The sequence below is a fragment of the Callorhinus ursinus genome, unplaced genomic scaffold (genome assembly GCF_003265705.2).
Source record: "Callorhinus ursinus isolate GAN/ISIS: 27379988/994484 unplaced genomic scaffold, GSC_fseal_2.0 scaffold18, whole genome shotgun sequence".
Lineage (NCBI taxonomy): Eukaryota > Metazoa > Chordata > Mammalia > Carnivora > Otariidae > Callorhinus > Callorhinus ursinus.
This window is the reverse complement of record NW_027397080.1, coordinates 17,470,512-17,483,823: the sequence shown is the minus strand read 5'-3', so window position 1 is coordinate 17,483,823 and position 13,312 is coordinate 17,470,512. Positions and strand designations below refer to the sequence as shown.

Here is a 13,312-nt window from a genome sequence, read left to right as displayed (position 1 = left end):
TTGAGTGCAGGAAGTAGGTGTATGGACCAGGAAACAGGACAGGTTTTTGTAAGCTGGCAGAGGGGGCACTTTCACAAAATCACAAGAAGGCCTCTTTTTGTTAGTTGTTTTGTTTTTGAAGTACTACTTTTGATTGATATCTATGATTTTGGAAATTAATTTCTTGGGAAAATATTTTGGTACAAACAACAATAAAAGCTAAATCTAACAGTCCTAACGTTTCATTTGCAATAACTTTTCTTGTCATTTAATGTTTTCACAGCTCCTGAAAAAAATTAAGTCTGATGATCAATACATATTTTTTTATGTACACCAAAGTCACACATTTATTAAATCAGCATACAAGTATTTACATTTCGTTGGGAATTCAGATTCACTTTATAGGTCTGGAGTAGTTTATTTATTTATGAGTAGACTATTTTTTTTAAAGCTTTTATTTATTTATTTATTTATTTATTTGACAGAGAGAGAGAGAGAGCAGGAACACAAGCAGGGGGAGTGGGAGAGGGAGAAGCAGGCTTCCCATGGAGCAGAGAGCCCGATGTGGGGCTCGATCCCAGGACGCTGGGATCATGACCTGAGCCGAAGGCAGACGCTCAATGACCTCAATGACTGAGCCACCCAGGCGCCCATGAGTAGACTATTTATTTATTTTTTTTAAAGTTATTTATTTATTTATTTATTTGAGAGAAAGAATGAGAGAGAGAGAGCACATGAGAGGGGGGAGGGTCAGAGGGAGAAGCAGACTCCCTGCTGAGCAGGGAGCCCGATGCGGGACTCGATCCCAGGACTCCAGCATCATGACCTGAGCCAAAGGCAGTCACTTAACCAACTGAGCCACCCAGGCGCCCATGAGTAGACTATTTAAATAGACCTGTTGGTGAAGGCATTAACCCATGCCCTTATTTAAAATATATCCTGGGGGCACCTGGGTGGCTCAGCCGGTTAAGCATCTGCCTTGGTTAAGCATCTGCCTTCAGCTCAGGTCATGATCTCAGGGTCCTGGGATCTGAGCCCTGTATCAGGCTCCCTGCTCAGTGGGGAGTCTGCTTCTCCCTCTGCCCCTCCCCCACCCCTCGTGCACTCTCCCTCTCTCTCAAATAAATAAAATCTTTAAAAATAAAAAAAATAAAATATACACTGAAGGATAAAGGCAAAATATTATTGACTATACTAAATATCTCCAAAAGAAAATAGAATGAAACAAAAGTAAACAAGGAAGCTATTGAACTTAAACTATACTTGGTTGACCACATGAAAGAAGCCTCTGTGCTGTGTAACAATAGATGCTTATAAAATAAGCCATTAGACAACACGAATGCAGAGGCAAAAGTGGTAGCTCTAATGATATGATTATAACTAAGATGCAGGGATGCCTGGATGGCTCAGTCGGTTAAGCGTCTGCTTCGGCTCAGGTCATGATCCTGGGGTCCTGGGATTGAGCCCCGCATCGGGCTCCCTGCTCAGCGAGAAGCCTGCTTCTCCCTCTGCCTCTGCCTGCTGCTCCCCCTGCCTCTGCCTGCTGCTCCCTCTGCCTCTGCCTGCTGCTCCCTCTGCTTGTGTTCTTTCTGTCAAATGAATAAAATCTTAAAAAAAAACTAAGATGCAGTTAGTTTTCTCATGTTCTTTGATTAAGCTAAGGTGACACATATCTGGCTTTTTTCAGTCATGTCAGGTGATAGTGTCATTGACATTTTTTTATTTTTATTTTTTCCATTGACATTAAATTTTCATTAAGTCTTTTTTTTAAGATTTATTTATTTTTTTTGGAGAGAGCATGCGTGCGCAACCATGGAATGGGGAAAGGGGGAGGGAGAGAGAATCTCAAGCACACTCCCTGCTGAGCTGGAGAGCTCAATTCAGGGCTTGAGCCCACAACCCTGAGATCATGACCTGAGCTGAAATAAGAGCCAGACACTTAAACTGACTGTGCCACGCAGGCACCCCTTGCAGCACGTCTTTTTTTTCTTAAAGATTGTATTTATTTATTTGACAGAGAGAGACACAGCAAGAGAGGGAACACAAGCACGGGGAGTGGGAGAGAGAGAAGCAGGCTTCCCGCTGAGCAGGGAGCCCGATGCGGGGCTCGATCCCAGGACCCTGGGAGCATGACCTGAGCCGACGGTGGACACTTAACGACTAAGCCACTCAGGCGCCCCAGGTTTTTTTTTTTTTTTTTTAAAAATTTTATTTTTTTTGAGAGAGGGATTAAAAAAAGAAGACAAGAGAGGGGGGGGGGCAAAGGGGGAAGCAGACTCCCCGCTGAGCAGGGAGCCGGATGCGGGACTGATCCCGGGACTCCAGGATCATGACCTGAGCCAAAGGCAGTCACTTAACCAACTGAGCCACCCAGGCGCCACCCAGCTCTTTTTAAAATAAGGGAGTAACTGAAGATTTAAGACTATCTCTTACTAAAAATTGATTGTGAATATTCTCTGAAATTAACACCAAATATTGGTTAAAATATGAAGACTCATTCACATTTGGGAAAATTAGCAATATGATAATGCAGTTACTTTTAAAATACAGATATCTGGGGACGCCTGGGTGGTTCAGTCAATTGGGCGTCTGCCTTCGGCTCAGGTCGTGATCCCAGGGTCCTGGGATCCAGTCCCGCCTTGTGCCTGCTCAGCAGGGAGCCTGCTTCTCCCTCTGCCTGCCGCTCCCCCTGCTTGTGCATGCATGCTCACGCACTCTCTTTGACAAATAAAATAAAATATTAAAAAATTTTTTTAATTAAAAAAATAAAATACAGATATTTGGGGCACCTGGCTGGCTCAGTGGGACTATGCGGCTCTTGATCAGGCTGTGAGTTCTTGGGTGTAGAGATTACTTAAAAATAAAATCTTAAGGAACCGCCATCTTCCAGTAATTCGCCAAAATGACCAACACAAAGGGAAAGAGGAAAGGTACCCGCTATATGTTCTCTAGACCTTTTAGAAAACATGGAGTTGTTCCTTTGGCCACATACATGCAAATCTATAAGAAAGGTGATATTGTGGACATCAAGGGAATTGGCACTGTTCAAAAAGGAATGCCCCACAAAACTGGAAGAGTCTACAACGTTACTCAGCATGCTGTTGGCATTGTTGTAAACAAACAAGTTAAGGGCAAGATTCTTGCCAAGAGAATTAATGTACGCATTGAGCATATTAAACACTCAAAGAGCTGAGACAGCTTCCTGAAGCATGTGAAGGAAAATGATCAGAAAAAGAAGGGAGCCAAAGAGAAAGGTCCTTGGGTTCAATTGAAGCACCAGCCTGCCCCACCCAAAGAAGCACACTTTGTTAGAACTAATGGAAAAGAGCCCGAACTTCCGGAACCTATTCCCTATGAATTTATGGCATGAGAAATGTAAAGAAAATAAAAGACCTCAAGACTGTAAAAAACAAAATAAAAAATAAAAATAAATAAAATCTTTTTAAAAATCCATTGGAGAAAACTGTACAACTGCACTATTTGTCATTTGTAAATTTAAATCTTAGTACTACCACTATGTTTCCAGTCAAGTTTGTCTTCCATTCTTTGCATCAGCTCTTCAAATCCTCCCAGTTCTTCTCAGTCCTCTACATGCCCCTGTTCCCTCCCTCTTCACAGATGTTTTTCACAAAAGAAATAGAAGCAATCGAGTAGATGTTTTCACCACCCATCAGTCTACTTCCTACCCACTAGTCCACAAATTTATTCATTTAGATGCCTATCCTTACCACTTACGTCTTAACAAAAGCATTTGGTCCTAATTTCAGAGAATACCCCCTAAATGCATCTATCACATCATACCCAGATTCATTATCCATTAAACCTATTTTATGCCTCTGTATGCTTACCTTAAAATGTTATATGAAGCTGGGGGCGGGGGCGTGGGGCGGAATAGAACTTTGGAGCACATCCCCAGAGTCCTAACTCTAGAGTGAATTTCATCCAGTAATTAACTCTCTTTAAGTCTGGTTCTTCAAAGTTAAGAAATCACACAACTTTTTATGCCTCTCCCTCCCAAGTCAGGTTTCCAGAAGCCTGGAATTTTTCACTATCCTTTGGCTGATGACTTTGTTCCTCCTTTTAACAATTCCCCAGTCTGATTCTTAAGTATATATTAATGCAAATGAACTTAGTTCTTTTCCTGCGGACCGAGGTTCGGTAGGGAGGCAAGATCGATCTGTTACCCTTTAACCTGAGTCCTGGTCACAGTCTGACCACTGACCCTAACCCAGCCCAAGCCCTGACCCCAGCCACAAACAGCCCTAACCCTGACAGGGCAGTGACCTAGGCCACATCCTAACTCGGGACCACAACGTGACCCCCTGCTTCATTTCAGGTGGAAGTACTAATAGGCCCTGGGGAATGGGAGAAGGGTGGGGCAGGTGTGTGTGTTGGAGCTCCCGAATGATTTTCCCTGGCCTCCAGCTCCTCGAACCGCCCAAGTCCAGCAAGCCACCCGGGACCCGGGGGACTAGGGCTCCACCCACACGCAAGACCCGGCTAGGGACTCAAGAGAAGGCTCTGAGCAGTGGTGGGGTCATGCGCAGAGAGATCCGTCCGCTCCCGGCGCCGAGCGCAGCGTGCGGGGGCGGAACACGGGCGCGGCCCGACTCCTGATTGGCCGCAGGCGGGCAGAAAGGGGCGGGGCCGGAGCGGCGCGCGCTCCGAGGCGCGCGGCCTGGTGGGTGTGTAACGGCCGTTAGGCGAGTTGAGGGATTGAACCGCCGCCCGCGGCTGACGTGGTGGCCGCAGTCGGCGTCCCTGTGTGAGGGATTTCGCTGCCCGCTTTCGGCCCTACGTAAGTCCTCCTCCCCTCGGGAGCCCTTGTCGGGCTAGGAGACTCCGCCTCACCTCAGGGGGCCCCGGAGGAGCCCCAGAGGAGCCCCAGACACTCATGACCTACCTTCTTCGGGGGCCGCGGGAAGATGAAGCGCATGCGCGGGGCTGTTAAGCCCTTCCCCTCTGGGTTTCTCACCCGCTGGGCTTCCTAAAATAATGCCCCGCACACGCCCCCTCGCGACTCGCTCGCCTTCCCGCCCTCTTCGCGTGGCATTCTCCATCGTTCACTCCACAGCAGTTGCTTTACCTTTGTAAAGGGTAGGCCCTGTGCCAGTCGCCGGGGGAGGGGACGGCGGGAAGCACGTTGCTTGCCTTAGCGGAGCAGACGGTCCCGGGAGAAGAGTAGACGTGAACCGGGTGACGACTCGGTTAGCACTCCGTGGTGTGGGCTGGAGAAGTACACAGCACTAGGCAGAAGGCGCCGGTGTAGTCCGAGAGGGCAGGGAGCCCTCCTTGAGGAAGGGAAGTTGGGGCTGAGGGTTACGGGGTGAATAGAGACTTAGGGTTCGGGGGACAGGCGGCTCTTGTGAAGGCGCTAGGCTGGAGTTTCCCAGCCCGCACGGGATATATGACAGTGTCAGGAGACATTTTCGGTTGCCACAACTCGGGGATTGCTCCTGGTATCTAGTGGGTAGAAGTCAGGGCTGCTGTGAAACAGCCAACTATGTGCAGGACAGCGCCCCCCCTCGGCCCCCCCAGCAAAGACTTATCTGACCTAAAACGTCAGGGGCATCCAGGTTGTCTAGAGCACCCAGCGAATTTGTGCAATAGAGGGTTTTCGGCACTTCATCACGCTAAAACAGGAAGATCAGAACCCCGTTTGTCTTTTACACCAGGATATTTCCACCACATGGCACAGAGCCGGGCGAATAGTAGGCCCTGAGTAAATTTTGGTTGATGAATCGAATACTGTGTGCTAGGTAGGGAGGGGTGATGACACCAGGATGATTAAGATAACCATGCCTCATGACCTGCCCTTAGGCCTTGTAGGTTTTATAATAGTCTGGTTGTTGTATGTCTCAGAACTTTGTAAAAAACTTCTTGGCAAGGTTTTTGCTTCTCTTTCTTTAGGTCTGGTGTAATGAATGATCAAGGTCATGAAAATAGTGCCATGGTGTGAGATTCTTAATGCGCTTTTGTCAGCTATGTATCCCTTCAAATGCTCTCTTGTCTTGATGTGGTTCTCAACAGCTGCCAAGTGTGACGTTCCACACTAACATAATTCTTCAAGGGGAGAAGTACTTACAACAGTCAAAACCTTATTCTTGGGTGGCACCTCGGGAAATAGAGCCTGGGTGGTGACCAAGGGCAACGTGAAGAAATTGTATGAGCTGTCCCTGCTCTTAACTACTTTGGGGCTTGCACCTCTGGCTGTGTCTGAAGCAGAAACTCCAACTTAGGGTGCCTTCTTAACTTTATTTCTTTTTGTCACACACAGAAAGAATGCTGACTAGACTCTCAATAGCATTAGAGCACAGTCCTGGCTTTGAAGCCTCTTCCTAACTATATGACCTTCACTTTTCTCAACCTTCGTCTTTTTTGTCCATAAAATAAGGGTAATAATAGTTACTGCTTCATAGGTTTGATGTGAGCATTAAATGTAAGACATTATACCTATAATAGAGTGTTTAGCACAGTGCTTTGTGGGTAGTAAGTACTCAATACATGTTAAATTTGTTGAATGAATACTTAGGTAGCTTAAAGGGCTTTGAAGATAGAAACCACCAATGTTAAGGGATGCCTGGGTGGCTCAGTCATTAAGCATCTGCCTTTGGCTCAGATCATGATCCCAGGGTCCTGGGATCAAGCTCCACATCGGGCTCCCTGCTCTGCGGGAAGCCTGCTTCTCCCTCTCCCACTCCTCCTGCTTGTGTTCCCTCTCTCGCTGTGTCTCTCTCTGCCAAATAAATAAATAAAATCTTAAAAAAAAAAAAAAAAGAAACCATCAGTGTTGTGTATTTCTTCTTTCTGCTTCCATTCACTCTTACCTTTCTTGGCTGTATAATTGGTTATTTTTGGTACTTCTTTTATCTCTCTTTTTTTTTTAGATTTTATTTATTTGTCAGAGAGAGAGAGAGAGCACAAGCAGGGGGAGCAGCAGGCAGAGGGAGAAGCAGGCTCCCCGCTGAGCAGGGAGCCGGATGCAGAACTCGATCCCAGGACCCTGGATTCATGACCTGAGCCGAAGGCAGACGCCCAACTGACTAAGCCACCCAGGCGTCCCTTATCTCTCACTTTTATCTCAGGAAATCTTTATGTCCTTCAAATGGTCCTAAAAACTTCCATCAGTAGCTCATCTACTTCTGAACTTAGTAGGAAAAAGTTAAGAATTATCTCTTCCAGGGGCAGCTGGGTGGCTCAGTCGGTTAAACGTCCAACTCTTGGTCTTGGCTCAGGTCTTGATCTCAGGGTTGTGGGTTTGAGCCCTGTGTTGGGCCCCATGCTGGGCTTGGAGCCTGCTTATGAAAGAAAAAAAAAAGAACTATCTCTTCCATACTGTTTTACTCCTTGTGGGAGTTGTTTTTTTTTTATTGAGGTAAAATTCATGTACAGTAAAATTCAGTTTTATGTGTGTACAATTCAGTGGTTTTAGTACATTCACAAGGTTGTACAGCCACCACCACTATCTAATCTCAGGAGATTTTGATCACCCTGGAAAGAAACACCATATCCATTAGCAGTCACTCCCCGTTCCCCTACCTCCCTCCTCTTAGTCCTTGGCAACCACTAATCTACTGTTTATATGGATTTGCCAATTCTGGACATTTCATATAAATGGAATTTATCGGTTGATGGACATTTGAGTTTTTTCTACTTTTTGGCTGTTATAAATAATGATACTATGAACATTCATGTACAAAATTTTGTGTAAACATGTTTTTATTTCTCTTGAACATATACTTAGGAATGGAATTGCCGAGTTATAGAGTAGTTCTGTTTAACTGAGTGTTCTTTTGTCATCCTATTTTTAACTCCTCTGAATTTGGAAAGGTCTCAGAGTCCAGTGGGCCTTTACTACCATTTTGTTATGCCTTAAACAAATGAGTGAAGAAAAGGAGTTTGATATTGACCATTTGATATCACTGCTGGGTAGATCCTCTAATCCTTTCATGTCACCATTAACACACTAAATGATAACAGCCATAAATTGAAGCTTTTACTGATCATCTCTTACCCACTATGTGAAGACCTGGGATTTCAGTGGATGTTAACCATTTCTGTCGTAGATGCAGTGAATCAGCAAGGGTTTGGGTTGTTGTTACTAACAGAGAACTATAGAGGTCAGTAAAGCACATTAGAGAAATAGTACCCATATAGCCTTTGTTTTCTTTTTTTTTTTTTAAGATTTTATTTATTTATTTGAGAGAGAGAGAATGAGAGCATGAGAGGGAAGAGGGTCAGAGGGAGAAGCGGATTCCCCGCTGAGCAGGGAGCCTGATGTGGGACTCGATCCCGGGACTCCAGGATCATGACCTGAGCCGAAGGCAGTCGCCCAACCAACTGAGCCACCCAGGCGCCCGCCTTTGTTTTCTCACCAAAGTTGAATTTCACGTCTAAGAATTGTGATCTATCGACTGAGTTTGTCTCAAACTCTTTGGGGACTCTTACAAATTCAGTTTCTAAATTCATACTTTATCTTCCAGGGACAACCATATGCCACTTTTTATTGATGTAAACTGCCAAGTAATAATAATAATAACATAATTAAGCACTTAATATGTGTCAGGCACTGTTGTGAGTTAATTCTAAATGAATTAGCATGAATTAGGTCCTGTCTTTATCCTCATTTTTATTTACTTTTATTGTTACTATTGTAAGTAGGTGCCACACCCAGCATGGAGCCCAATACAGGGCTTGAACTCACAGCCCTGAGATCAAGACCTGAGCTGAGATCAAGAGTTGGACATTTAGGGTGGCTCAGTCGTTAAGCTAAGCATATGCCTTTGGCTCAGGTCATGATCCCAGGGTCCGGGGATTGAGCCCCGTGTTGGGCTCTCTGCTCAGCGGGAAGCCTGCTTCTCCCTCTCCCACTCCCCCTGCTTGTGTTCCCTCTCTCGCTGTCTCTCTCTGTCAAATAAGTAAATAAAAATTAGGCACTCCTATCCTCATTTTCACTTTTTTTATTTTTATTTTTTAAAGATTTATTTATTTGAGAGAGAATGAGAGATAGAGAGCACGAGAGGGAAGAGGGTCAGAGGGAGAAGCAGACTCCCTGCTGAGCAGGGAGCCCGATGCGGGACTTGATCCCGGGACTCCAGGATCATGACCTGAGCCGAAGGCAGTCGCTTAACCAACTGAGCCACCCAGGCACCCTTATTTTATTTTTTTTAAGATTTATTTGAGAGTGCGTGCATGCCCACAAGCAGGGGGAGGGGCAGAGGGAAAGAGAATCTCAAGCAGACTCCCTGCTGAATGCGCAGCCCGACACGGAGCTCCATCCACAGCCCTGAGACCGTGTGACCTGAGCCGAAATCAAGAGTTGGGTGCCCAACCGACTGAACCACCCAAGCGCCCCTGTCCTCATTTTTATTTTATTTATTTATTTATTTTTAAAGATTTTATTTATTTGAGAGAAAGAGAGAGACAAAGATCGCTTGAGCGGGGAGGAGAGGGAGAAGTAGACTCCCCACTGAGCAGGGAGCTGGATGCGGGACTCGATCCCAGGACCCCAGGATCATGACCTGCGCCAAAGCAAACGCTTAACCAACTGAGCAACCCAGGCACCCCCCATCCTCATTTTTATGTGAAGGAACTGAGGTACAGAGATATGAAATTTGCCCAAGGTTACACAGCTAATTAAGTCAGACTTCAAACCCAAGCTGTCTGATCACAAACGCATACTCTGAACCACTTCCCTGTACTGACTGCCATGCCTCTCAGGTGCTATGCAAATATAAGATGTTATTATTTGCTACTGTTAGTTACAGTTAATTAAGGCTTTTGTTTACACAGATAGTAATCAGACTTTTGCTGACTTCTCACAGCCTACCATTAGAATAAATATAAATGTTCTAAGAAGTAGGAGGGAAATGGGAAGAAAATCTCATGTTCCCAGCTGAGAATTGGGGTTCTGATTATGACCAAGAATTCTATTTGTACATCCTATAATTAACTTTCATTACTGGAGGAATTGGAGAATTTATGTTAATCATAATTGAAGTTATAATACCTCACTGTTGGTTTGGTTATTTAGTTCTTTCCCTACCCCACTCTCCAATCCTGTTTCCATGGCTGAGGAAATTTATGGTAAAGTTTATTAATTCAAGGTAATGTTATAGGACCCCTGGGTGGCTGAGTTGATTATGCGTCTTCCTTCAGCTCAAATCATGATTCCAAGGTCTTGGGATCAAGCCTGGGGTTGTCAGGCTCCCTGCTCACTGGGAAGCCTGCTTCTGCCTCTCCCTCTGCCCCTCCTCCCTACTCTTTTTTTTTTTTTAAAGATTTTATTTATTTATTTGACAGAGAGAGAGAGAGCGAGAGCAGGAAAACAAGCAGGGGGAGTGGGAGAGGGAGAAGCAGGCTTCCCGCGGAGCAGGAGCCCGATGCGGGACTCGATCCCAGGACCCTGGGATCATGACCTGAGCCGAAGGCAGCCGCTTAACGACTGAGCCACCCAGGCACCCCCCCTTCCTCCCTACTCTTGCACGCCCATGCTCTCTCCCTCTTGTGCTCAAATAAATAAATAAAATCTTTAAAAAAAAAAAGTAATATTATTTTTAATTTTTGCAACAATTGAGGGGTTCTAGGACATATAAGATCAGTATTGAGAGTCTCCATTTGGTTCTAGATTTTCTCCCTTACTTTAGGAAGAGAAGTAGGATAGAGAATTGGGTGTTGCTTTGCTTTAAAAAATATCTTTAGGAGGGGCGCCTGGGTGGCTCTGTCAGTTAAGCATTTGCCTTCGGCTCAGGTCATGATCCCAGGGTCCTGGAATTGAGCCCCGCGTTAGGCTCCCTGCTCGTAGGGAAGTCTGCTTCTCCCTCTTCCTCCACCCCTCCCCCTGCTCATGCTTTCACTCTCTTCTCTCAAATAAATAAATAAAATATTTAAAAAAATATCTTGAGCAAAACATGTGGAAGACGAATCCTATGTGGTTTTGACAGTTCAGTTGAATAGGAGCAAGTTACAAGGAATTAAAAAATAATGGAGAGATCTGACTGGTTATTCCTTCATTCTACAGTTGGCCCAAATAACAGTGTTGATGGCCATGCAGGAGAAATACCCAAGTGAGAGGCTCTCTCATGCCACTTCACCAGGTGAGTAGTCAAAGTTTTCTGACCTTTGCTCTGTTTTTTCATAACAAAAATTTCCTTTAAAGGAAATACTTAGCAAACAAACATTCACTGAAATGCTGGTACTTAAAGAACAAAAATAACATGAGGCTATATTGAACAGAAAAACAGGCCTCTCCAAAAGAACAACTATTTATCTCTGGTCCTACATGGCTTCCAAGAAGACCACATGATTGATTGGGAGGGGAGGACACATGAAGGAACAGAATGACTTTGGAACATAGTTTCATTTGAAATCAGAAAAACACAGCATAAATTACTGTGTTCTGTGTTGTCTTTGTAGTCCTGTGGGTGGGTCAGTCATCTGCTAGCCCACAAAGATTGGAATTCTTTTTGGATGCCAAGTCTCAGTTATGTCACTAGAGACTCGGGAATTTATCTTTAGAATGGATTGACAAGATTTTGAAAGTTCAGTAGATATACTAAGTGGATATATTAAGTATATATGTTAAACATATATATATATAAATATATACATTCAATAGATAATTAAGTAGATATGGTATATTTAAATAGAAAGTAGGATAGAAAAATAGCTTTTTGAATCCTGGGGTACTTATGAAGAGGGGTACATTTTTTCAACTAAGGATATACTTTATTTAACTTTAAAATACTACAGTGCCTTACAGCAGATATTTATTAGATATTTGTTATATTCTCCTAGGAATGCTGCCTTGCATAGATTAAGCATTTTGAAAAACGTTTGTTGAATCAGTCCAAGATTCCTTCAGCAAATATTTATTGAACATCTGCTATATGCCATACACTGTTTTAGGGCTGGATTGTATAATTTCTTATGACAGTTATGTTATAACACACAAATTTGGGGGAGGTAGCAATTTCTAACAAAACTCACTGCTTTTCTGGGGCGCCTGGGTGGCTCAGTCAGTTAAGCAGCTGCCTTCAGCTCAGGTCATGATCCCAGGGTCCTGCGATCAAGTCCTACATCGGGCTCCCTGCTCAGCAGGAGACCTGTTTCTCCCTTTCCCTTCTGCTGCTCCCCCTGCTTGTGGTCTCTCTCCCTCTGTCAAGTAAATAAATCTTAAAACAAAACAAAAACCTCACTGCTTTTCTGATGGCTTTGTCTTCAGTAGTCTCTCATTTGATTAATAATGGTCTTAATATTTTGGTAAAGAGGGCGCCTGGGTGGCTCAGGTGGTTAAGCGACTGCCTTCGGCTCAGGTCATGATCCTGGAGTCCTGGGATCGAGTCCCACATCGGGCTCCCTGCTCAGCAGGGAGTCTGCTTCTCCCTCTGACCCTCTTCGCTCTCATGCTATCTCTCATTCTCTCTCTCTCTCTCTCAAATAAATAAATAAAATCTTTAAAAAAAATATTTTGGGGCGCCTGGGTGTCTCAGTTGGTTAAGCGACTGCCTTTGGCTCAGGTCATGATCCCAGAGTCCCGGGATCGAGTCCCGCATTGGGCTCCCTGCTCAGCAGGGAGTCTGCTTCTCCCTCTGACCCTCCCCCCTCTCATGCTCTCTCTCTCTCTCTCTCTCTCTCATTCTCTCTCTCTCAAATAAATAAATAAATAAATAAAATCTTTAAAAAAAATAAAAATAAAAAATATTTTGGTAAAGATATTGGTGATAGGACATGTGACATAACACAAAAAAATTTCAGCTTTCAAACTTGAATTTTGAAATAAGCATAAGCCTCTATACCTATACCAAAATACATTTTTTAAATGATCTCTAGGGCGCCTGGGTGGCTCAGTCAGTTAAGTGTTTGCCTTTAGCTCAGGTCGTGATCCTGGAGTCCTGGGATCAAGTACCTCATCGGGCTTCTTGCTCAGCAGGGAGTTTGCTTCTCCTGCTACCCCTCCTCCCTGCTTGTGATCTCTCTCTCTCTCAAATAAATAAATAAAATTTAAAAAAAAAGTGATCTCTATACCCAGTGTGGGACTTGAACTCAGGACCCCAAGATCAAGAGTTGGATGCTCTACCGACTTAGCCAGCCAGACACTCCCCAAAATGCATTTTTATTTTAGCAAATATCTCTTCAGAATTGATGTATGAAGTGAGCAGATAGAAAAGTGGTACTGGTAAAGAATGCAAGATTAGTAGTAGTAACAAGAAGAGGCCAGGAAGATGGTAATAGAGGCCCTCAATCAATTTTCATTATTTCAAAAGGCCTGGAAATTTGTCTACTGACTAGAGAGATAACACCATATAGACTTACCAAAAAGTCAAATTTCTTT

General features: G+C 44.3%; 1 protein-coding gene and 1 pseudogene across 2 annotated transcripts in view; both read left to right on the top strand.

The window, feature by feature from the left end:
* The first annotated feature begins 2,864 nt into the window (after positions 1-2,864).
* Positions 2,865-3,679, top strand: LOC112812372 (large ribosomal subunit protein eL21-like; annotated as a pseudogene).
* Positions 3,680-4,642: 963 nt separating this feature from the next.
* Positions 4,643-13,312, top strand: part of CEP85 (centrosomal protein 85) — a 33,049-nt gene continuing 24,379 nt past the window's right edge. For both annotated transcript variants that reach the window (XM_025856851.2, XM_025856850.2), the window contains exons 1-2: positions 4,643-4,777; positions 11,000-11,075. In XM_025856851.2, coding sequence (XP_025712636.1) covers positions 11,021-11,075 — 55 coding nt within the window. In that variant the 5' untranslated portion in view covers positions 4,643-4,777; positions 11,000-11,020. The remainder of the gene's footprint in view (positions 4,778-10,999; positions 11,076-13,312) is intronic.